The sequence below is a fragment of the Vipera berus genome (genome assembly GCF_964194415.1).
Source record: "Vipera berus genome assembly, chromosome: 1".
NCBI classification, from domain to species: Eukaryota; Metazoa; Chordata; class Lepidosauria; order Squamata; family Viperidae; genus Vipera; species Vipera berus.
The window spans coordinates 340,577,875-340,603,496 of NC_138202.1; the positions used below are offsets into that span (position 1 = coordinate 340,577,875).

The 25,622-nt window shown below is 40.3% G+C and overlaps 2 protein-coding genes across 11 annotated transcripts in view; one reads left to right on the plus strand and one right to left on the minus strand.

Annotated features, from left to right (window-relative positions):
* Nucleotides 1–25,622, minus strand: part of GUSB (glucuronidase beta) — a 60,248-nt gene that overhangs the window by 4,302 nt on the left and 30,324 nt on the right. The gene's annotated exons all lie outside the window — the stretch shown is intronic.
* VKORC1L1 (vitamin K epoxide reductase complex subunit 1 like 1) lies at nt 404–24,550 on the plus strand. 10 transcript variants are annotated; one of them, XR_014024706.1, is made up of 5 exons: nt 404–630; nt 12,481–12,590; nt 14,654–19,371; nt 22,863–22,961; nt 23,626–24,550. XR_014024706.1 is itself a non-coding variant. In XM_081314609.1 (4 exons), the coding sequence occupies exons 1-4, from the start codon at nt 437–439 to the stop codon at nt 16,920–16,922; spliced, it is 477 nt and encodes a 158-aa protein (XP_081170735.1). In that variant the 5' UTR covers nt 404–436; the 3' UTR covers nt 16,923–19,923. The 10 variants fall into 10 exon arrangements, 2 of the variants coding, with proteins under 2 accessions (XP_081170735.1, XP_081170734.1); XR_014024707.1 differs by having other exon boundaries at nt 14,654–17,580; nt 19,309–19,371; nt 22,863–24,550; XR_014024709.1 differs by having other exon boundaries at nt 14,654–17,571; nt 19,309–19,371; nt 22,863–24,550.

The window sequence follows — 25,622 nt, forward strand, 5'->3', positions numbered from 1 at the left end:
AAGCTATTCTAGATATATGGTCACAAAATCATTGAAAAAAATCTTAACACAATAAATCGCAGCTAGTGAGAGCAAGAGACAAAACCAGACTTCCACTCCTTGTTTCAAACTGCAAATCTCGCGATGTTGTTACGCCTTAAGAGGCAGGTGGGCGGGGTTGCCTCCCGCGCTCACGAATGATTGGTTAGCTGGTTTCGCCTCTGGTACGACGGAAAGCGCCACGTTCTTCTCAGAACAGAAAAAAAAGGAGGAGAAACAGCCATGGCCCGGCAAGCAGCCGACGCCAGGACACAGTGGGCGTGGTTTTCCTTACGGCGGCAAGCCAATGAACGAGTGGTGCGCGCGTTCCGCATTTCGGCGTGTTGTAGCGTGCCCTGCGCGCGCACAGGGGCGAGAAGTCTCCTGCCGGGTCCGCCTAAGCGAGGGCTGGGCTAAGATGGCGGCGCCCGTCCTCCTGCGAGTCTCGGTGCCGCGCTGGGAGCGGGTGGCCCGCTACATCGTGTGTCTGGCCGGAATTATTCTTTCGCTCTACGCCTACCACCTAGAGCGTGAGAAGGGTCGTGACCTCCAATACCAGGCACTCTGTGACCTCAGCGAGCGGGTCCGGTGCTCCTCTGCCATCTCCTCCAGGTCAAGCAAGCGGGAGAATACGGGTGGGGGTTGAGGCGGAAGCCACCAGGAACTGTTTGGGATTTGGCTAACCATGATTGCTCGAAAGTTAGAAGAGCTGCTGAGTGTTTGTAGAGTTACCCATCCTTTCTCCAAAATGATTCTGATTCAAATTCACTAGTCGTTCAAGTTTTGAGGGGTATTTCCTCGGCCCTGAGGCTTTGCTTAAAACCGCTCCGTGATTGAAAACTTATTTACTAATACAAGAATCGCAGAAATAAGTCATTCTCAATATTAATCTCTCTCCCTAAAGTCTCCCGTGTTAATAACGTTGGCCTGTGTTACAGAGCTGTTAATCATTGCTAGAGATGCAAAGAGTATTGATTGTTTTTCTGGATCAGTTTATCAGAATGCTGAATGCTGTTTTTAATTAACAAGAAAGGATAGAAAAAGGAGAAGGGAAACATTAAAAAGTAATGAGGTGAAAAAGCTTAGCACAGCAGATAACAGCAAAACTGTAACATACCAAGTAGGTTAGTTAAGCAGTGTTTATTTACTAGCATTACTATTAGTTACTAATTTACTAACACAAAAAATGGTTTTAATGAGAAGTTCATTATTTATCAAACTTGTTTGATAATGACAGATCTGTGAAACCTATTGTAATTGCCAATCATTTCCTGTTTATATTTTGTGAGTGAATTTTAGGAAGCTTCAAGACTGTACAACTGAATTAAATGGAAAAGCTCCAAGAAAGCTCAGAATATTGAAATGGACTTTTCCATTACTCTACCCTGTTAAATATTTTCTCTAGAGTAGGTTGTTAATCAGTATTGATAAATTGATTTTACAACTATGCTTAGTGCCTGGATGTGCTTGAAGGAGAGCATGTGGTAATGCAGGGCTTTTCAACCTTTTCACCCATTGTACCACTTTTAGGATATGGTAATATCCAAGTACCACCAGTTGCCTAGCAAGGTGTCAAAACTTGACCAAAAAAAGAGGAAAAAAGTGATAAAGTACAGGTAGTCCTATACTTACAACAGTTCATTTAGTGACTGTTCAAAGTTACAATATTTAAGAATACAGCCCCAAACCTCTTACGCAAACACAACGCATCATGTCAGTTGTAGGACAAATAACATGAGCAAGCATTTCATTTCCTTCCTAAATACAATTCCTGCAGCTGCAGAAAAAGCAGCAAAAATAGAAAAAAGAGAATGTGCATTTCATTAATGCAAAGGAACAGTGAGTAACTCAGACTTAAGAGGAAAAAATAGGCTAAAAATAAAAATAGTTGACACTGAGCGAAGCAAGCTGCCCAGAAAGTGGATTTTATTACAGAAGCCAGACAGAGAAGTGATTCAGCAATGACTTCTGGACTAGCTAGTAAAAAAATAACCTAAAAGCATAGTACAATTTATACTATTTTTCCTATTTTAAGTTTTGATGAGATTTGCAAGAAGTTTGTTCTCCTTAATTTCCTAGCTTGGTTTTTCCCCCCTTTCAGCAGGATTGATTAATCCTATCACCCAGGGAAGGAAATAACTTGTTGATGAAGTTTTTGTGTGTCTAGGTTAATCTTGTTATAGGTGCTGGTGTGTCTGGGGTTAATCATGTTATTGGTTTCTATGTGTGTATAGGGCAAACCTGTCAAGCTTTCTTTCGGTTTGTTCAAGGCTAGAGCTTATAGCTACATTGTTTCTTTTACCTAGTGTTTCTTGGCTGTCTGCCTGAGGCTACTAACTGAGCCAGTGGGGGGGGAGGGAGAGAGAGAGAGAGAAACACCCCTCTTCTCTGGTACTTTTATTTTTCTGCTTGACTTTTCTAAGAGAAGGGAAATGGATGTTTCTTTTGGAGTAGCCTTTTGTATTTGTAACAGTTGGTTTCTGGGGCTAGGTTTTCTACTTCTTTTCCTATTGTTCCTGCCTGTTTAATATTTCCCAAAGGTATTTCTTTTTCATGGGTATGTAGATGCTTAACTTCGAATTACTGATTGAATCAATAATCCATCACAGCCATGGAGCAAGTTTCAAATTGACTCCGGAGTTCAGAGATCTTAAACCAGGGGTGGGGAACCTTGGCTCTTTTATGACTTGTGGACTTCAGCTCCCAGAATTCTTGAGCCAGCATGGCTCAGCTTGGAAACCTTTCCCTTTCTCCTCAGCATGGCTGGCTCAGGAATTCTAGGAGTTGAAGTCCACAAGTCATAAAAGAGCCAAGGTTCCCCACCCCTGTCTTAAACAGCTGCTCCATGGGAATTGTATCCCATGAGGGAAGCTGAGCGAGGGATTTACTTTGGAAATGGGTGTTTGTAAGTCTAACCAAACAGGCTAAAGCTGACAGCTGCTCTTTGCTAACCCCCCCCCCCCAAAACAAAACAAAACAAAAAAACACACACAAAGCAACGTTGCAAAAAGAGAAACCAGTGAAGGAGCCAAACTTTCCTTCAACCTTCTCCAGAGGAAAGAGGAACGCGACATCCACCAGGCGTTTTTTCTCCAAACTGGCACCCAAAGCAAAGGGAAAAAAACTGCAGAGTTTTGAAAAACTGCCAGGGCTGCTGCAACCCTTCCAAAAACAAAGCACCCTGTGCAGCCCAGCCTCATCCTGCACAGCCGCTACAACACCTGGCCACTTACTTGTCCAAGATGAAGTACAGGTCGAAGCCCCCTTAGCTGGCCGCCTTCTCTCGCTACCCCCCTCGTCCATCACAGGGGACCATCAGGGCGTTCAAAAAAGAGGGGAAAAGGCTGTCCGGAGGTGGGGGGGTTTGGGGGGGAGAGTGTTTCAGATTTCCCTTCTGCTCTGCTTTCTCTCTGGTCTGTTTTCAGGGCGCCTTTGCCTTACGCTTCCAGTGCCGTGCAGCCGAGCCTGCTACTGTCGGCCAGGTGATTGGCAACTTCCGGTTCCTGTTGCTTTGCTTTGCCCCAGATTTGAGGAACATGGAAGTCTCCTCCCTCCTCCTGGCCCCTTCCCCGCAAAGGAAAGAGCTGGAATGTGGGGCTGATCCTGGTGCTTCTGCTGAGCCCTGAAGAAGGCCAATCAGAAGAAGCACCAATCAGAAGAAGCCCCAATCAGCTGGAGCCAGGGGCTTATCCCGGGTTTCTGCTGAGCCTTGACAGCCCTGCAGCTCCAGCCATCTCTTGCTCAGGCTTGTGTGGTGCTGCCGTCGATTCAGCTCATTCCCCTCCCCCACTACCACTTTTCTAGGATGGTCGTGTACCACCTGCCAGGTGTTAATGTACCACAGGTGGTACGCGTACCACCGGTTGAAAGAATGGGGTATGGCTGCATTCACTGATGTGGGGTGTGAAACCGAACTTGTGATACGTTTTTGTCTGATGATGTCTGCAGAGCCTCGCTGAATGAACTGAGCAGGTGGTATGTAAAAATGAGGGAAAGGAAACATTTAGAAAAGTCAAATGTACGTAGAGGAAGACTAAATTCAACAATGCCTGTAGTTGTCTCTAAAATATAACTATGCTGTTGCTTACTAGCAGAATTTCAGTAGAGTTTTGATATGGAAACATTAGAATCCTTGCTATTTGACTTATCATTTTCCCCCACCCCCACAGTGCTCCTGGCAGTACCATGGTATTATCTTTCCAGTTATGTTCAGAGCTAAATTTCCTAACCAGATACGGTGAGAGTCTTTGACCCCTATTCCCTGTTGGCCAATAAAAATTTCCCAATGAGAGTGACCTATCTTCACCTTTCTAGTATCTGTGTCTTGTGTTGGTTTGAGGGACAAGTATTGTTTGGATTTCACCTAATACACATTCACCTAATACACATTAATTAACGGGTAGTGTTGTTATCATAGCTTGGTTAGAGAGTAAGATGTCAAATCTAAAGGGTCAGTTCGAAACAGAATAACCTCAGGCTAGGGGCTAGATCAGAAAAACTAAGTAAATAAAGGAATGTTAATCATATAAGATGACTACAAAAATTATGAGAACAGCACTGGTGAACCACTTTAGCTGGAGGACTACATTCATTTTTCTACAGACCATGGATTAGTAATAAATCTGAGAAATGTTCAAAGTGGGTAGAACCAAGGAGAGGTTTTTGCTGTGTTTCATCTCCTTTTCTGCCACTGTATTTGCTTTCTTTGCATTGAGAAAAGGAACCAGGGCTTTTTTCTAAAAATATAAATTAGAATTTGTTTGCTCAGTGTCAGAGATAACTCTTCTGCATTGCATGCCTGATCTGATTATTTTCTTCTTTACTGAAAAAGAAGTTTCTTCTCAGAGAACAAATTAGCATGGCAGAACATGTCTCTTCTCCCTTGCATTATTAGGCTTGTGGGAGATTAAATCTTAGGCAAAGACATAATGAGAGGGCATTTTCTACAAGTGTCAAATTTTCAGAAGTTGAGTAATATCTGACATTTTACAGCTATAGGAAACTTGGACATTTGTGTATAAAAAAGCACTTTCCAGTAGTTTTTCAATTTAGAATTGGGAAATGTCTGTAAAATTGTAAACTGGTTGAAATAGTGATGCAGTAAAGGTGTGACATTTAGAAAGGAAAAGTGACAGGGGAGCTTGCTAAAGTTGTGTCCATGGATTTGTTTTGTTTGATTTCTTGCTATGGATATATAACAAACAAATCAAACTGGCTTTGAATATTGAAAAAATTTGAACCGAAGGTGTTAGAGCCAGCATCAAATAACTTTAGCTAATCTGACTTAGGCAAGAAAACCAATTGTAATTTTTAACTTTTTGTATATAGTAATCTAAGAATAATATAACAGAACCTTTCAGTCCAGTTATGCACTGTTATTTAGATCTGTATTCATTACGCTTGCTCCTCGGGAGGAAAGCCATGGCAAATCTAGACAGCACACTAAAAAGCAGAGATATCACCCTGTCAGCAAAAGCGCGTATAGTCAAGGCTATGGTCTTCCCAGTTGCAATGTATGGCAGTGAAAGTTGGACCATAAGAAAGGCCGAGCACCAAAGAATTGAGGCCTTTGAACTATGGTGCTGGAGAAGACTCCTGCGAGTCCCTTGGACTGCAAGGCGATCAAACCGGTCAGTCCTAGAGGAGATCAACCCTGACTGCTCTTTAGAAGGCCACATCCTGAAGTTAAAACTCAAATACTTTGGCCACCTGATGAGAAGGAAGGACTGACTGGAGAAGAGCCTAATGCTGGGAAAGATTGAGGGCAAGAGAAGAAGGGGACGACAGAGAATGAGGTGGCTGGATGGAGTCACAGAAGCAGTAGGCGTGAGCTTAAATGGACTCCAGAAGATGGTAGAGGACAGGAAGGCCTGGAGGAACGTTGTCCATAGGGTCACGATGGGTCGGACACGACTTTGCAGCTAACAACAACAACAAATTCATTACCTTGCATGTTCAAATAATACTAATTTCTAGTCTAATCCTCTCTGTGAAAAGAAGTTTGACATAGAGTTTTGGCTAGATTTGGGCCAAAAAGGTTTTCTCTATCTCTGTCTCTGTAAACAACTATATGTACTGTATATTTGAAAGAAAATCTTGTGGGCTATTGCAACATCTGTAATGTACAGGTCAGACAAAGGAAAGGATGACCCTTTCCCACTTTTTTCATTTGTCCTTACATTATTGCAGCCTTGTTGGTTTCTTGTCCACTTGCATGTGGATCTGTGTTGCTCTGTTTAGATATTACTAATGACCCACCTTTGAGTCAAAAAAAGCTTCCAGGTATTTTGTACCATCAGAAATCCAAATGTTGTTGCCTACAGCTTATGATCAGAAAGGATTAATACAGAAGGAACTAAAGTTAGAGGAAAAAGCAAGTGTATCTCTTGGTTATTAATTCTACATGTAGTAATCAAAGGATTGGGCCTAATGAAGTGGAAAGGCTGCTGCTGCTTCCTTTCATAGTTTCATGGCTGCTGATGGCAGTTGCTGGTTAGAGAAAGGGATCTCTCAACTAAATATGTATTTGGGCATAATGGAGAATGCTTGAGTGTAATTTCTTGCCCCTCTGATAGTATGAATAATAGTTGGTGGTTATGCCATCACTCTAGGAACTGGGAGATTGTGAGTTCTAGTCCTGCCTTGGGCACAAAGCCAGTTTGATAATCTTGGGCCAGTCACTTTCTCTCAACCATAGGAAGAAAACAATGACAAGGTAAAAGGTAAAGGTAAAGGTTCCCCCGCACATGCGTGCTAGTTGTTTCCAACTCTAGGGGCCGGTGCTCATCTCCGTTTCAAAGCCGAAGAGCCAGCGCTTGTCCGAGGACGTCTCTGTGGTCATGTGGCCGGCATGACTAGACGCCAAAGGCGCACAGAACGCTGTTACCTTCCCACCGTAGTGGTCCCTATTTTTCTACTTGCATTTTTACGTGCTTTCGAACTGCTAGGTTGGCAGAAGCTGGGACGAGTAACAGGTGCTCACTCTGTTACGTGGCACTCGGGATTCGACCCGCCAAACTGCCGACCATCTGATCGACAAGCTCAGCGTCCTAACCCACTGAGCCACCGCGTCCCTTAGGAAGAAAACAATGGCAAGCCACTTCCCAAATTTTGCCAAGAAAATTGCGGGGACTTTCCAGACAGTCAATAGGAATCAACATTGACTCAAAGGCAAGAATAAAAAGTTGAAGAATCAGTGGACCAGCTAATTAGCAGCTGCAAGAAGATCACACAGAGTGACTACAAACAATAGTTTGACTAAGCAGCAACAAAGCTTCATTGGAACATTTGCAAGAAATACCATTTGCCTGTATGCAAGAACCAGTGGGCCACAAAATAATAGAAAGTAATAGAAAATGATGAAGCTAAAGTTCTCTGGGATTTTAGAACTCAAACAAGCATCTGCCACTTAACACCCAAGACCTAACAATTGTCGATAAGAAAGACAAAAAAAGTCTGGATTGTGAATATGGCAGTACCTGGAAACAACAGAACAGAAGAGAAAGAACTGGAGAAAGTTGCAAAATACAAAGATCTGCAAATAGAACGACGTGGCAAAAGGAAACAAAGGTAGTACCTATAGTAATGTGTTCCTTGGGTGCAATCCCAAACCATCTGGAACACTATTTGAACACTATCGGTATTGGTGAAATAACCGTCAGTCAGTTGCAAAAAGCAAGTTTACTTGGAACAACTTATATCCTATGGCAGTGCCTTTAATGTTAAACAACAATAGTTGCCTATCCTAGGTCATTGGGAAGGACTCAGTAGGGGTGGTGGATAAAAATGCCAAATCTAGTTTAAACATCTGACTAACTGTACTACTATTATATACAAATTAAATTATTAAATTAAATTATTAATAATAACAGTAAATGTACTAGTAATAATAACAATAGATGCATATTCATGTGGTACTTATCAATTCTCTGTTAGGTTATGGTCAGGCCGATCTCTGTTATCTTCATAGCATTGACAAAATGTAGGTATTCTTTGCATACCTATTGCCAAGTTTCAAATAAATGTTTTCTAATGAGTTGGGCCACCGTTTTGTTTGTTCAGATACTTTGTGAAAGTTATAGTGGAACAGTTAGGAAATGTGAACAGTGGAATCCAAGCACATCTGGTGGTTGTAAAGTTGAGGTTGACTGTTCAAACGCGAAAATGGGAAGCTTATTTGCTTGTTTCATCAAATAATATTTTTCTAATTCTGTACTCTCCTTGTTCCACTGAATGTCTGCTCCCTTTCTCCAAATTTTTGGAGAAGTTGTCACTCTCCATAAACTTACTGAGGAATCTAGAAATTCTGCTTGTAAGTCAACTCGGTTAAAAATAATGTCAGCATTTACTAAAATACATTCAAATGGAGAAAAATAATATTTTGACAGTGATTGCTTTAACCAGGATGCGTTTATGAACTAATTCTTATTCCTGAATTTAGTTGAAGTTATCTGAGCAGTAGTCTGGAAATGCATTATTAATTGGCAATTGTCATCTTACTGGAAGTTTGCACAAAAGAATTGGACTCAAATGAAGATGTGAATTTTCTGAATCAGAAGTTGACATTTCACTACAATTCCTCACTTCAACTCCATTTTTCTTTTACCACGGACATTAAGAGCTGTTGAGAGCATTGCTATCTCTATTAATGCATATAACCCCTTTCACAATTCAGTCACAAAGGCCTACTCAAAAATCAAACCACAAGACCTTAATTTTAATGTGCCTAAACCACTGGGAAAATTCCTCTTAGATGTTAAATCAATCCATTATCAGTACTATAAAATGTGTGTTAATATGATTTGACTTGAAACAGAAGCTTTTATAAAAAATCTTTACTTAATGGTCTGAAGGCAATTAATTTGCTGTCTTGAATAGTACTCATGGATTTTCTTTGGGTAGGACTCATAAACCATCTTAAGATCATTGGATTATGTAAATTTGGCCACATCTAATTCCTGCTCTTTGGAGTGAGGTCCCCCAAACATCCCGGTGGCCCCACATTGCTTTTTTAATTATTTTATCAGAAGGCCTCGGGCTAGGATGGGGATAGCCCCTTCCAATTTTTTGCCCTCATTTTCCTTAATTTTGCAATTATTGTATTTATTTATTTTTTGCTTTTTTACTTGTGAACTGCCTAGAGTTTTTAGCAATCGGACAATGTATAAATGTAATTAAATATAAAAGATAAGTAATATATAAATCAAAATGAATACACAATACAAGTGTACAACTTGCCTTATCATATATTTGGTAACTGGTTCCTCCACCCAGTGTTCTGTGCTCAGCCTTTTGTAAATCTGCTGCCCTCCTGAAGTTTTGGATTAAAGTCCCATCATTCCCACTGAGTACGGTTATAGTACCATTGGGTTATGTGTTGTTTAATCATGATTTATTGAATCAGCCACAGATGGCTAAGTTAAGCCATTACTAATAAATTTGTAAGTCATATTACTGCAGCCCATTCTGCACAGCTAAACAGTGTCCCTATTCAATGTACCATCTATTCCCTCCATCTGCAATTGTTCTCACTGAAGATGCCAGAATCAAAGGGTACCACTTATACATAAAACATGTGCTGTTACCACTAGCCTCCTTTTAATTCCTAGGATGGGGTGGAAAAGAGCAGAGAATAGATGAGTGGCACAATTACTTTACAATGAACATTTTTACTCAGGTGAAAGTCATTTACCCACAAGCAATCTGACTTTTATGGTCGGTAGATGCTTACTAATGGTTGTCCTCAGTTGTTGTAAAAAATTGCAAAAATTTAAGAATCAATATAAATACTCTTCCTAAGCAGAAGATAGTGTGGCCCAGCAAGATGTAGCATTTTGTAGTGTTGTCTTGAGCAGCCAAACTCTTATGCTAATAGTCAAGCATAAGACAAAGTGTGACTAAGTTTAGAACTCTGACTTCTGTTTTATATGGGTCTGTATATTGCACACCCAGTCTGTGATTAGTGTCAAGTTGCCAGTGTTTGTGCATTTCTGAAAAAGGTTCATTGAATTGGGTCACAAGCCCCATGTTTTAGAGCTCAGGTGGCTTAGACTCATTCACACAGTAAAGGCTATACATGCAATAACTGGGTTAACCAGTAAAGCAGACTTCTTGGAGTAATATTTTAAAGTTGGTGTGTTTAAATCAATTTGTCTTTTTTCTTTGCCCCTTTTCATTCATTGAAAATAACTCCAGAGTGGAGCTTAGTTAAAAATGGATTACCAGTCTAACTGGGTTCTCCCCCCCATCAGATATGTACTTCTTAATCTAGAGGTGTGATTGGACATAGTTTTGGGAATATTTAACTGGTTTTTCTGGTCTCTGAACAGATAGCAGTTTTTGTATACTGATCAGTTATCAGTTGTGTACAGTTATCATTTTTACTGAGAGTAGAAATGTCTCTCCAGGCTTTCTACGGGAGATGTCTCCTTGCCTTGAAGCCTGGGCCTTTCATATGTGAAACATCAAATCAGTGATAGAGCTGTAAGCCTTCTAGGCTAAAATGACGCCTTGCACTAAACCAGGGGTCAGCAACCTGAAACAGTGAAAGAGCCACTCGGAACCGGTTCCCTCACAAAATGAAAACCTGGGAGCCGCAAACATATGTGCGCAGGCGCATACATGCACGCATGCGCAGAACAGGTTTTGACTGAAGAGTGGAGCCAAGGCGAGATATGCACCTACCCTGCATATTTGAATTGATTGATTGAACATTTTTAGTCCTACTTTTTTTTTGACTGCACATGGCAGAGGACTGGGAGCCGCAGGGGACGGCTGAAAGAGCCGCATGCGGCTCCGGAGCCGCGGGTTGCAGACCTGTGCACTAAACCATAATGTGGTTTGCAGTTCCACAAATTATTGAAAAATATTATAATCCCTTAAACTTTTTAAATAAAAACTCCCAACTGTCTATAAACTGGGCAAATCGATCTACTCTTCACATAACTGACATAAGGATCCTCAGGCTCCTAAAATGCAGCATTTCTTAAGCCCTATTTCAGTTGAAATGCAAAGGCATAAACCCGGTTCTTTCTTATAAAAATATCTTAGAAGAATGGACACATTTCTTTGCATAATTTGATATACTATTAATTGTATGATTAGATATATATTTAGGTAACATTAATTTAGTATATTAATGCTTAGGATTCTTTATCTGTTAATCGCTGGATTCTACTCTTTTCTTTTAATTTATGTATTTTTCTGTATTTCTCTTTTTAAAAAATTGTGATAACACTTAAAACACCTGATGCCTTTTGCATTAAAAACAGGCACACCTACTTTCAACCCATATCTTCTCCACCCATTTGGCTCTTGATTTCAGAAGTGTACAAATCTGCTCAGCATATCGGGAAGTTAATCATACCTTCAACAGGGTTCAGGCTGATATAAGCAGATGATTCATTTACTTCTATATTCAGTTCTGCAGATTATTGCTTTTCACCTGTATTCTGATTTAAGCTTCCTGGATTTGGGGGTGGGACGGGGTGGGGCGGGGTGGGGAGGGGAGAGGAAGTTCCTGCTGAGTCACATACGTATAGGTATATAGGAAATGTTATAATGGAAAGTGAAAAAGTACTCTACAGCCAGGCATTTTAAATTTTATTTTAAGGACCATAGTTCATTACTGAAAGTCAGTTTGGTGTAGTGGCTAAGGCACTCTGGCTAGAAAGTGGGAGACTGTGAGTTCTAGTCCCACCTTAAACATAAAGCCAACTGGGTGACTTTGGGTCAGTCACTCTCAGCCATAGGAAGAAGGCAAGGGCAAACTACTACTGAAATCTTGGGGGGGGGGGAAACCTATGCAAAGACTAGTCCCTAAGTCAACCCTGACTTGAAGGCAAAAAACTCAAACCAGACTAAACCAAAAATTCCCTCCAAACAACCAGATAGGAAAAGTCTAATAAAAACAAAAATCATCAAGAACAATAAAACCCCTTATCCTGAGTAGCAGTGATAGTTACTATTTGAAATGAAATTTGCATACATTTTTCTTCTGCTTTGCCTTGGGGATTATGCATTTGCATTATTCAGAATGATCAGTGGAGAGGATCTACACTGCTAAAGATGGTGCTTAGTTGGATAATAGGTAGTATCTTGTTTGTGATGGATTAGGGCTCACGCATCACCCTAAGACCTAGCATGCATATTTGTTTTAGATTAGAGAGTTTTAGCAGCTTTAATCATTATTTATTAAATTAAAGTAGCTTTAATGAATATAGTTTATTATTGTATGTTGTGGATTATGCGGTAAGGCACAGCTTATAAATCAAGATTTAGCATAGTCTGAACGTTGTTCAATAAATTAGCAGGGAACACCATCCATCCATCCTATAATGCTATATATTTATTACCTGACTCATTCATAGCGAATGGAGGTACATAAGTGTATTGTGTGTATAAGCTCTCTATTTTTTATTAAAGCGCTTACCACTTAAGACTTAATGGATTATTTTCTTTTAGATGGGGTCGAGGATTTGGCCTACTAGGTTCCATTTTTGGAAAAGACAGTGCAATAAATCAACCAAACAGCGTTTTCGGTCTTATATTCTATATACTGCAAATGTTGCTTGGTAAGTATCAAACTACCATGTCTCATTCCTGCCTACCTCTTCCTTACTTTTTGCTCCTCTAGGCAAGAAGTCAGGATATAAATTTTTTTGTTGTGATTATTTCAGTCTAGTAATCAAAATCTTACACAGTATGTATCGAGTCCTAACAATTGTAGCATGTGCTTCACTAATCTCCCATTTAATTGATGTCTGCCTGGCAAATCTGATGCCTAGGTCAGGGGTCTCCAATCCCGGGTCCGTGGACTGGCACCTGGCAAACAGGCAAAGCCCCATCCGCGGGATGCAGGCAGTACATGGAAACACGCCCCCCTCTGGTCCACAGAAAAACTTCTCTACACGGAACCAGTCCCTGGTGCATAAAAGGTTGGGGACCTCTGGTCTGACTCAGATTCACAGTCCTCTCAGCAGTGCCTGAAGATCCTAAAGCAAAGCTGGAAAAGGTTGCTAATTCCCAGGGATTTCAAAGCTGGTTTTCTTTTGGAATCAACATTGGAGAACTGGGGGCGGCCGGCGCTGATAATCAGATTCCTCTTTACCTCCTTCCGTTATCTATGATAGCTAGAATTCCCTTCCCAATCTTCTCCACAGTGTGTTTACTACTTCCTTTAGATCCAGGCCAGACTTGCAAATCGCCGCTGCTTTACTTGCTTCTAGATGATGGCAAAGAAAAAAAAATCCCTCCAAACAAACCCAGACTGGAAAATTCTAATAAAAATAAATATGTCTCTTTCCCCCCCCAAACCTTAATTAATTAGATTTTAAGTGATTATGCACAGGTAATCATGATGCATTAGTACACAATACTGTTTTTGTGAGTGTATTTGCAGGTGTGTGTAACAGTGTCTGCTCCTGTTCACCCCTGTCTGCCCTTGCCTCTTTCATCCTCCCGCTCCCTCTCCTCTACTCTCCCTACTATCAGACTTCAGGTTCTGTGGCCAGGATCCATTCTCTATTTGCATGCCCTAAAAAAATGCCATGCATGACATTGTTGCTGTGTAAAACAATATAGGGAGGACTTCTTCACCTGAGACATGGGAGCTGTATCCGCAGTGAGTGTGTATGAATTTCCTACAGGAGTCCTAGATCCTCTGCTTCAACATCTTGACCAGTTTTTCAGTTGTTATGAAGTAACTTTTGGATCTTCAAAGAGTGTTTTGTAACTGAGCAAACACTATGAAAATGCATATTTAATATAATGTAGAGTATTTCATAACTTGTGTGAAGACTACATTTATGCTTTATGCGGAGCCACGGTTTGTTGACTAATTATCATGGATTGTTCACATATCACCTCACTGGGAGAGATGGATAACAGCTTGTCTGGCATTTCTGATACTAGCCATCAGTCTTAAGGGCTGGATCCAAAGCATGTGGTCCTTCTAAGCAAGTAGATTATTTCCTACACTGGTTAATCGGATGGATCTGGGAAAGTCCACGATCAGGGCATGAGGATCACATTCTCTCATTTAGTAACTGAAAAATAGAGGCAGTCTTCCTCTAAATTTGGAAATGCCGTTTAATCAAAATTATGAACAACAATAGATAAACCTCTTCTTATGTATCTAAATTTCTTATAAATTCTGCTCAGCTAGTGAGCTTTGCCGTAGGTTAACAATTTCCCATAAATTAGATGTTGTAGGTGTTGCCTTTGCAGCATTTTAGAAATACTTTGTGAGTGGAATCAGCTACCCAGAGAACTGGTGGGCTCCTTTTCAATGGATGTGCTCATGTGGAGACCGGACAGTCATTGGTTTGGAATGCCATACATTGAATTCTGGCAGGGGGCACGGTCTGGCCTCTTCTGGTTTTATAATTCTGTGAAAAAAGGCATTGCTTGTTTCCTTCACATCAGCATGCAGTGAACAACTTTTCATTAATTTGTTCTTAAGCCTTCCAGTTGAGGAGCAACCTCCTTCTTGATTGATCTAACAAGACTTTGAAATGGTACCAGGCAGGTTTGACCACATTTTGCACTTCTTAAGCCCTTGACCTGAGTTCTTGTTGATAGATAACTGCTTGTAACAAAAAGCCACCACAGTAACTGCTTGTCTTCTTTTTTCTAGGTATGACAGCAAGTGCAGTAGCAGCGCTGGTCCTCATGATGTCCTCCATAGTGTCAGTAATAGGATCTTTGTACCTATCTTATATTCTGTACTTTGTGCTGAAGGAATTCTGCGTTGTCTGTGTCATCACATACTTGCTGAACTTCATTCTCTTGATCATCAACTACAAACGACTAGTATACTTGAACGAGGCCTGGAAACGGCAGCTCCCACCCAAACAGGATTAACTGCTTTGCAAACTTTTGACTGACTATTTGAAGGCCTGGCTTCCGTTTATGTTTATTTCACAGTAAAAATATTTTTTTAATTATTATTCATATCACTTGCTTTTCCCAGGAATCACAGCTAATTCAATTAGAGTGACTCAAAGGACAGGGGCCCTGGGTAACCTCTCAGTCAATAGCTATGGTGAGGAACTGTTTGTAAAAGTCTTAATCTGGTCAGAGACAAGCTTTAACTCTACTTTGAAGGAGTTCACAGAGACATATTCTTTACTCCTTCTTTACCCTTAAATATTCCAGGTCGGCTGTAGGAGGTCTCCCATCTCACTGTGAATTGAGGTGGTGGAAGTCTTAACTGGGAGATCATGATTGTTCTAGACTTTATACGTACCATAGGGAAATATTGCCCTGTTTACATTAAGTGTATTGGTAGCCAAGGGAATTTGACCCACATAGATGCAACTAAAACACTTACTACAACTTGGTGCATAGTGGTAGAAAAGACTGGCTATGTCCTGGCAAAGAAAGGAAGGGTCAGTACAGCTCAGCCAAGTGATGACTCAAAGCATAGCAACTTTGAAGAATGGTCCATTGTCTTATTGAGATGTTTTTTAAAAAATGAAATTGAGATTAGTTTGTTTCCCTGGAGAAGATGTGCTACAAAAGATCTTTGCCGAGATGCCTTTTTCCCTAGGATATGTTTAAAGAAAATGGAATTCAGTGGCATTAAAAAAAAACCTGTACTAAGCCGGGTTTCCTTGCAACATCCAAGCTGTTTGCTATGGATTGAAACAGTCTTGGGGGATGCTTAACAAAAGGAATGGGGCATCTTGAGTTGCCCAGACCTCATCAGTAGGAAGCCTGTATAGATAGAGTTTGAGGGGCAGAATTGGCTGTGTACTTGAGAAGATGTGAGACAGCCAAATAGTGTTAACCAATTTGATTATAATATTTCTAGCTGCTGTATAGAATTACAACTTGACACTGGATCCCAGTAACCCACTGGTAAATGAATGCACTGAAGAATTAGGATGCAGTCCCTTTGTGAGCTCTTTTGTACGTTGGTTCCATAGAAGTGAAGAGGGAGTGTGTAAAAAAATATCAATGGATGGCGCTTCGATGCTTTGGAGAAATTCCCCTTCATTTAGTGAAGCTTGTATAGGAAACCCAGTTTACAGACATAAATAGATTTATATCTGTAGAGGCAGAGCGGTTTCAAATGCCTACATACAAATTTGGCTAAGGTCTTAGGGAGATGTACATTGACTCTTCCCTCAGTTAGGGTAAAGCAGATAGATGGTAAAAATTGGCCCAAGATTCAGTCATGGTTCTCCTTGAAAGCGTAAGTTGAAATAATTTCCCATTCACATCGTCCTAAAAATGCAGTGTTTTTTTTTACAAGTGCCTTCTGTCATACAAACCAAATATTGGGGGCTTTTGGAATTGCCAGGCAGAAGGGTTCTTGTGTGTGTGTGTGTGTGTGTGTGTGTGTGTGTGTGTGTGTGTGTGTATACACACATACATATTTGATGAATCAGACCTTTGCAGTATGTAGGTGGTGATCTCTTGGGCTTCTCTTATACCAAGGCACACTGGCATCATAAACACTTCCTTGTAGGACGTACCTGGAGGTTGAGGGTATTTTTTGAGAGGCAGGCTGCTGACCTGATTGGGACAGCTTTGAGCTCTGCAGTCCTTGCTGGCTTCTGCTTTTCCTGCTGGACAAGCTTTTTCTCACAACATAAAATTTTGTCGCCTATATTTAGATTTAGGGCTTAGTTTACCCAGGAGCCTCTTAGTATGCCTCGGTATGACAAGGAAGCCTTGGAGGATTACTGCAGTTTCTTATTTGGCAGCTGGGTCAAAGCTGTTCCAAGCAAACCAGAAGAACTACTCCTTAGCAAGGTTGCCGTGTTTCTTCCTGCAGCGGCAGAACAAGGAACCTGTTGCAGCGGCCTGGTTACCGTTGGAGCGCAAGAAAGTACTGGAAGCTTCCGGAGAATGAGCGAGTTACAGGATTGATAGGATGGAAGAGGAGTTCTCAGTGACTGAAGCAGCTGTTGGAAGCAAATGGATGCTGCGATCTCCCAGAGGCTTCTGGATCTCCCAGAGGCTTCTTGTGATGCGTATTCAGCAGTTGGGCTCCCTGAGATAACTAAGACAGTTCTGCTCTTCAGGATGAACAAATTTGGAGGACTTGTATTAAGGGTAGAAAGCAATTTTGGCATCTTTTATAGCAGAGATAACCATGTACCTGGGTCATAACAGGCTAATTAAAAAGATCGGGTCAGGCCAGAATATATCCAGAATACAACAAAGGGCGTTGTGGTCAAAAACTTGAATCTTGCTTGTAAGAAATCTTTCCTTTCTATCGATGCTTGCTCCTGCTTACGCCCAAGAAAAGTGATCTTCCCCCAAAGCTCCCTTTTAAAAATCCAGTCTGCGCCTAAATCCTTTCCTCCTCCTGAGTCTGTAAGGGGTCCCCTTTTTTGTGTCATTTTCTAAAAAAAAATCAGCATTAAGGTATTAATGCAATTTCTCTTATGTTTTGTGAAAGTGCAGGGTTTTATTTTCCAATGGAAGCAGCATCTGCTGAGGATGGGATGCCTGACAGTATTTAAATGTCTGCCAAATGAACAGTCAAGTTGGTTTATGTACAGAACTATGGTGGAACGCAAGACTAATGGAGGAAGACAGGTGTTTATGGTATATATATATGTGTGTGTGTGTGTATGTATATATGTATTAAAAACACTAAATTCTGCTTGTCCTTCTCAAAGAGTTTCTCAGAAATGCATTTTGTATTAACTAGAGTACAGTTAAAGCTTGTCTTGAATTTTGAAATTAAGAGCTGATGGGGGAGTATAATTTACAAATTTTGTTACATTTGGTATGTGGAGAATATTTTCAAGTTTATAACCTCACTGATAAATTTTATTTTAAGACATTAATGTAACATAATGTGAGGCTTTATTTTTTTACCTGTCTGCAGATGAGATGGGGCTTTTCTATCTTTCTAAGTAGAGATTTCCATTATCTGTACTGTGATGGGCAACTATGGCAACTTTACGAACTCTGGATTTCAACTCCCAGAATTCCTGAGCCAGGTATGCTGGCTCTGGAATTCCAGGAATTGAAGTCCACAGCTCCTAAAGTTGCATAGTTGCCTACCCCTGATCTATACACAAGTGTCAATTATAGGGTATACAAAGAAGGTATAGTTTTTTTCCTAGGACAGGGAGTGCTAGCAGATTCCATTTTTCCCTCTGCTGAAAAGTTACCTGTTCTGCTCATTTCTCTTTCTAAGTCAACGCCTTTTAAACATTGACTCGTATTTTTTTCTTGTTCCAAGAACAGAGGTGTGAAGGTATCAGTCACCTTGTGTACTTTTAAGCAAAATCCTGACTTCTGTACCCCTCTCCCCCATCTCCAATTTCAGTAGTATTCTGTGGTGTTAAACGGTCTAAGCAGCCATTGTTGGTGTCGGATGAGTCGTTCTCAGTTTGGTCCCCTACAGACATGATGGGTCCCCAACTCGCAGAATTCCTAGGCAGCTGCAGTCGCAACACTTGGAGCTAAAGGCCAGACTAGACAAGTAGAGACTATAGGCCACCCGTCTCTGTCCAACTAGAAAAATGAGTGCTGGGCTACGAGAAGCAAACCAATATTTCTAACACAGGGGAGACCTACCCTGCTTGTACATTGTAATATTTCCAAACCACCAGCAACCAGGTGGTGGGCAAATCTCCCTGCAGGTGTGGGCCCTCTGCTGCCTTCCAGCTTCTTCCACAAAGGTAATTCATCCTCTCCAAGGTGGCAATATTACTAGGTTGCTTGGCCATACTCCCAAACCTACACGGGTGATGGAAGATGCAGCATTTTCCTGTTTTTCGCAAGTGCAGCTTTCATTGTGCTTTGCTCCCAATTCCTTTCTTTTAGTTTTGAAAGCCTAGGAGCCCCTGCTCTTTGGTTCTGTCTCATCATCTCAAGTTACTTCTAATTTTATGCCAGTGAGGAAAGAGGGAAACTTTTTCAGTGACAAAAGCTCAGGATTTTTTTTTTAACTAACAGTGTCCCAGGAGATAGTTGTTGGGTTTTTTTTTGAAGATCAGTTTTAATTCTCCCTACCACCCACTGCCCAAATCTACCATCTCTCTCCCACTTGTTGATGGCTCAGAAGAAAGGAAAGGCCCTGACGTCTTTTTTCCAGGAAATCAAGGGTTCCATAGGTCAGACAAGCCCTTTTTCATTTCTTAGAAATCTTAACTCAGCCTTCGTACCTGGGAGTAAGTATGGTTCTCAGTGCTTGTAATGCAGTTCTGAATGGATGACGGCTTTCTTGAGATACCAGAAAATGTATCCATGAAGCAGATGGCTCCATTGCATCCCGTATATTGCCATTCCCAGGAAAGGTTTCTGTCACTTGATTTTCAGGAGGAATCAAGGAGAAGTAGCAAGAGAAATCTATATCCTTGGAAGAGGAATATTTCTACTAAGGCAAGTCTTTAAGGAAAATGTCACTAGAGTGGGCTCTAATCCAGAATGAGATGAAACTTTCAGGAAATAATTACTTTGGGGCTCAATTCGATTTTCTGATTAAAGACAAAAAAGATTTTCTTTTTGCAGATTAATATTTCCCGATCTGTATGAACAAGAATTGGTCAAAACAGATTAAACATTTGCTTGGATTCTTTCAAGACCGATTAAACACGACCAAGTAAAACTAGTAAAAAAAGAAGATGAAGTATTCCGTTTCCATTTTTTTAAAAAAATGTATTAAGCATGGCCTAAATATTCAATGTGTGTTCTGTCTCGTATGTTTGATCTAACAACTTTTTTATGTGCTTGAAACTCCAGAACATCTCCATCTCGATTGGAGTCATTCCATACTTATTTTTTTATTTTTTGGTTCAACATAGGACTGTGACATTCTGAGATTGAAATTCAATTTTGCTAACAGGGGAATTAAAACCATGTAAATATTGTAAGAATGTTTATTTGTTGCACATAACTTTTTTGGTATAAAAATAAACGTAGAAATTATCTGTGGATGTGTTTGCAGAATGTTTTGTAATCTCTTGTGCTGATTTGTCTCCAACCCTCACTGAAATCATAAATTCTTTGGTCTTTAGTTACCAAACACTGGCCATTTCTGGACTTTACTTTTTAAATAGAGTATTCATGTTAAAAGTACCACTTTTAAACCAAAAATGCATAGGGTTGCAGTGGCTGAATTCAAGCATTGTGATAAGCCATGCTTTAAGGACTATTCCTTAAAGGAATTGGCTGAATTCATAAATGTTAAGGCATAAACCTTTGGTTATTAATTGTCGTGACTAGGTTCACGCAACATGATGTGATTTGCTTGTTTGTGACTTAGTATTTTGTGGCAAATGTACACAATTGTGGTATATTCATTAAATGATGGAAAGCTATCACATGAGACCCCAATTTAATATTGGGTTCATAGTGGGCTGTAAGCCATAGTTATGGGTGTTTTGGTTTGGCTTTGTGTGTTATGGAAACCCAGACACTGTGCATTTAAAGACCATGGGTAATATGTGTGTGGAGTGATGCTTTTTTGGACCCCCTAAACATCTATAATGATCTGTCAGATGGATATGCTGTTGACAGCAACTGCCATGTTGACTTTTTTGATACACACACACATACACACACACACACACACACACAACACCTCTACTGCCAGTGAAGGAAGACATGTAGGTGATACACATCCCACAGTGCCTCCCAGGGAAGAAAGAACTGGGAGAATTAAGAGATTAACCATGATAAGAATGTTTGTTTATGCCGTGTTTCTAAATTGAGACAGAGGTTTTCATGAGAGAGAATTGATATATGTGTATATTGAACCTGGAGTGTAGGGCATACTTTTATTCCTCTACAGTACACTACTGCTAAGCTTGTAAGCCGCCCTGAGTCTTCGGAGAAGGGCGGGATATAAATGGAATTAAAATAAATAAATAAATAAATAAATAATTCAACTCATTGTGGATCCATTTTCTGCCTTTCGGAAATCTTTTTCTAGGTATTCTGTATTTACTGTTGTGTTAGTCAGTTCCTTACAAATAGAGTCATACTTCTGAGGTTTTTTATGGGTTTGTCAATCAATCCTGCCCTCTAGGAATGCCCTTCCAGCTGAGAGCACTACATTACACTGGGTCAACTCTTAATTGTGGGAATGCCTCATATTAATTAATTTACTTTGTTGCAATAGAATCTTTCTGCTTGGGATAGGCTTGATGAGGTTAGAGGTGTTGGCAGATGTACGTAAGTTGCCTTTTGCAATTGACTGATGATGAATTTGTCAGTGTGGATAGTATTCAAGTGGTGCTCCAGTTGTTTGGGATTGCACCCAAGGTGCCTATTACAAGGGCAATTCAGAAATAAACTTCCGTTTGGTTATCAATGATAGACACTTACAGGCACATGACTTTTATTATACACATTAGAAAACCACAACATTACTTTTTGACATAATCGCCATTCAAATTGAGGCACTTGTCATAACGTCTTACAAGATTTGAAATTCCTTAGTAGTAGTCACTAGGTGCCAAATCTGGGCTATGGAGGGGGGTGGGGTGGATCAAAAACATCCCAACGGAACTGCTTCAAATGTTCTTGGGTGTGTCTAGAGGTAGCGGTGTTCGAGAGAACATTATCGTGAACCAACACCACACCGGAATTCAGCATGCCTCAACGCTTGTTATGGATGGTTCATCTGAGTTTTCGTAATGTTTCACAGTAGACTTCTGAATTGATGGTCAAACCATACTTCATGAACTTCACTAGCAGTACTCCTTCGGCATCTTCACATCTGGTGGGATTTTCTATGGCACCACTTCCGGTGTGGTGTTGGTTCACGATAATACTCGCCTGCACACTGCTAGACGCACCCAAGAACTTTTGAAGCAGTTCCGTTGGGATGTTTTTGATCACACACCCCCATAGGCCAGATTTACAACCGAGCGACTACTAAGGAATTTCAAATCTTATAAGACATTACAACAAGTGCCTCAATTTGAATAGCGACTATTATCAAAAAATAATGTAGTTTTCTAATGTGTATAATAAAAGTTCTGTATCAGTGTCTGTCATTGATAAATGGAGCCTTGTTTCTGAATTCCCTTCATACTATTGATACTACCTTTGCTTTCTTTTGCCGCAGTCGTTCTATTTCTATTTGTAGGTCTTTGTATTTTGTTATCTTTACCAATTCTTTTCTCTTCTGCTGTCTCCAGGTACTGCCATATCCACTATCCAGACTTTTTTGTCATATCAACAATTGTTAAGACTGGGTCGTTATGTGGCAGTTACCTGTCAGTTTGAAGTCTAAAGTTTCAGAGCATTTTAGTTTCTTTGTTTCTTATGAGTTTGCATGTGCGGGGGGAACCTTTACCTTTTATCATAAAATAAAGTTTGTTTATGGGCAAATTAGTATTATTATCAAATTTATTTGCTGCCCATATTACAGTTCAACTCTTTAGTAGCTTGAGCCCATCAATCAGTTCCACCCTCCGGAACATCTTTGCAAAGATGTCCTATGTTTATGGTATTTTTCATGCACTTACACAATCCATGCTATCAGGCATACCGTAGCTATATCACATTATGTAAGCTACTCCTTGTTGTATTATTTGAGTTTCATGTGTGCCTGAGGCTTAAGTAGCAGACCACTTTACTGTTTCCTTACCTAAACAATAGTGAATGATGTTGAAAAAAAATAAGATAGTTTCTTCTACTTAAAACTCATCAAATAGTCATAAATTGAGCATCTAAGTTTTGGTAAATGATTAGCAAGTTTATCAAGTAAGAACAAAGCCAGATATCCTTGTATTAAGAAGAGGGAAGAGAAAGAAGGGATTGGGGCAGGAGGAAAGTTACTTAAGATCTTTCTGATATATTAAAGTTATAAGTTAATGTTAAAATCCATTGTATAGTTTCTTTGTACTTTATTGATCTTTCAGAGGCAGACTGAGATGGAGAAGGTATTCTGGGAAAAGTGGGAACCAACAGAATGACCCAACCAGGAAAATGAAAAGCAGAATCATCTTCCTCTGCATTCTGTAGCTATTTTCTCTTTTTCAAATTTATCAACTAATGTCATCTCAACTTCTTTTTCATCCCATATCTCCAGATATGATGGCCTTGTCCTGTTATTCAAATTCCTCTTCCTGTGTAAATGTAGCTTAGTTTCATCAACCTGTAGTTTGTGATTAATGCAGGAGCATCTCTGTATGTAGGGTCAAAACAGGCAAGCTGGTGGACAGAGCAGCACAATTGATGCCCTGTCCATTTTTGCAACATCAATGCATGAAATTAAGGGCCAAGGTTTGGACTCTGAACTGCCAACCTTGCCCATCTTGTCCATTTTTATTTCCTTCTACAGAAGCTAACTGGTTCAGTGTCTTAACCGCAAAATCTGAAATTTAGTATTCCAAATTTATGTTACGTTTGTCCTCTGCTAAAGAATTAGGAGTCTTTATGTAGACTTAGAGCAAAGTCAGTGAACATCCAATATGAAACTACTAATTTTAAAAGCTTTATTTTAGCAATATAAGGACTTCACTTTCATTCTCAGTCACACAAGCCACACATACCAAGAGGTATATCTTGCTGTTGACCAAGTGACAAAAGGAACAGAGATGTTCAGAGAGAGTTCTCTGAGATGATCTTCAATGGAGCGGAAGACGGGAGTTCAGACTTCTTTCTTCTGCTCTCTTTTTATAGGCAACGTAAGCTTGGATTCAGCACTGTAGCTTGGACTGTATCTATGATTCAACATCAATCTGCAGAGACTTTTCATCTTTCTGGGGGGTCATTAGGCTGTTCCTGTTGTGCCCATACCATGACCACTGAGTAACCTCATGGGCTACAAGAAACTTGCTGGAATGATGGATTCAAGAATTTCTTATCCCTTCACATCATAGTGACCCTTGGAATCTCTCTGAATGTCTTATGTTTAGGCATGTGGAATCAGATACCACTTTCAACAAGTGAAACACTACTCTAATGTCAGTCCGTTAACGTATTTTATAATAAGGGATGGATTTCTTATGCTTTCAGATAAAATAAGAGTTCATGCCTGTACCATGGCTTCTTTGGAACAGCAGAGCTACTTGGAATAACCCAGGTCATAAAGAATGAGAACGAATGAAATAACGCTGGATGCCAAATTTACAAAACTACCATTATGCAGGGCAGGGGGATACAGTGCTGATTGTAGAGTTTGGCTCAAAAGTAGGGTAACTGGAATGGTGAGCTCCAGCCATTAAGATAAAAATGTTGGGATGAGGTTTTTGCCTCTGCAATTCTCCCAAATCTTGTTCCCCTATGTAGGTGGAATTTTACATAGGTGTAATTCCTATGTAGGTTTGCAAATACTAATTTGTGTCTTGATTACATGCTTTCAAAATCATTTAAATGTGTTATTTTGAAACTTCTGTTTCATGTGGCTGAGAGCTCATTTTTGTAAGGAACAGGGAAAATGCCATTATGGAAGAAAACTTTGAAATGTTTCAGATCTGAAGGCAATCAACCTCTCCCAAATATGCAGTATGGTTAAAACAGTATTGGTCTATTTTGTAAAGCAGTAGAAATACTGAGATGTGTGAAACTACACACGTTTTATTTGAGATTAAAACCAGAGTATGAAGATAAACATTTGTGGCCAGGTCCTTGCGTCCTCATTTTTCTCCATCACACAATGATCTCCCTACGAGTTATTTCAAACTATATAGAGCCATCCATTCCTTGAGCGGGAATTCATTAAGAAGAGCATTCATGACCACAACATAGTACAAAAGAAATCCTTCATATCATGGCTTAATCCATCTAGGCATTCCTCTACTCACGTAATGGCTGTTTGAAGATATGATGGACCCTCCTCCCCAAAAGAGATGACCTGGATTCAAACTTCTGACATCTGGGCCTCCCAGTCCCATGATCACATTTGGTAACTGGCAACCAGTCGTTTGCAATGTCCTGTGGTCACATGACCATGATTTACATTTCCCCCCCCCCTTAGAAACCAGAGTTTTCTTCTAGTTTGTGGCAAAAAATAGTCCCACAGTGAACAGTGGGTTTGCTTAATGACCATGGTATTCGCTTAACGACTGCCACAAAAATAATAAAATTAGAAATGGTCACATGGTGACCCACTTAATGACTATTATGACTTACATAACTATAATTGTGGACTCAATTGCAGTTGTAAGTTGAAGACTACCTACCGTCAACCTAAGCCAATCTTTTGCCAATGATGTCCCCTCCAGATAAGTGACATAGAGCCATGCCAGCAGTGGTATCTACCTTGATGGCTTCGTCACTCTATTTCAAAATCATCTTCCTGTTCCTAGTTTCTAGATTAGTATCTTATAGAGCAGAGGTGTCCAATCTTGGCAACTTTAAGGCTTGTAGACTTCTGATTTCCCCAGGCAGCAGTGGAGTTGACAAGCCTTAAAAGTTTCCAAGGTTGGACACTCCTCTTGTAGAGCATCATCACATGCTGAGAGCATGTGAGGGGGATCATAGTGCTGGGCAGATAAAGGTCCCTTCCTTATGGAAACATACAGCTAGCACAGGGAAAAGCTAGATTTCCAGGCTTCAGCTCAGCCAGCAATTAAACATCTGCCAATCGATGCTATATAGGTTCTTTATGCAAAGAAAATTTGAGTTGGTTTTCCCCTCCCCAATTTGTCCCTAGAAGAACATTGCACAAATATTGC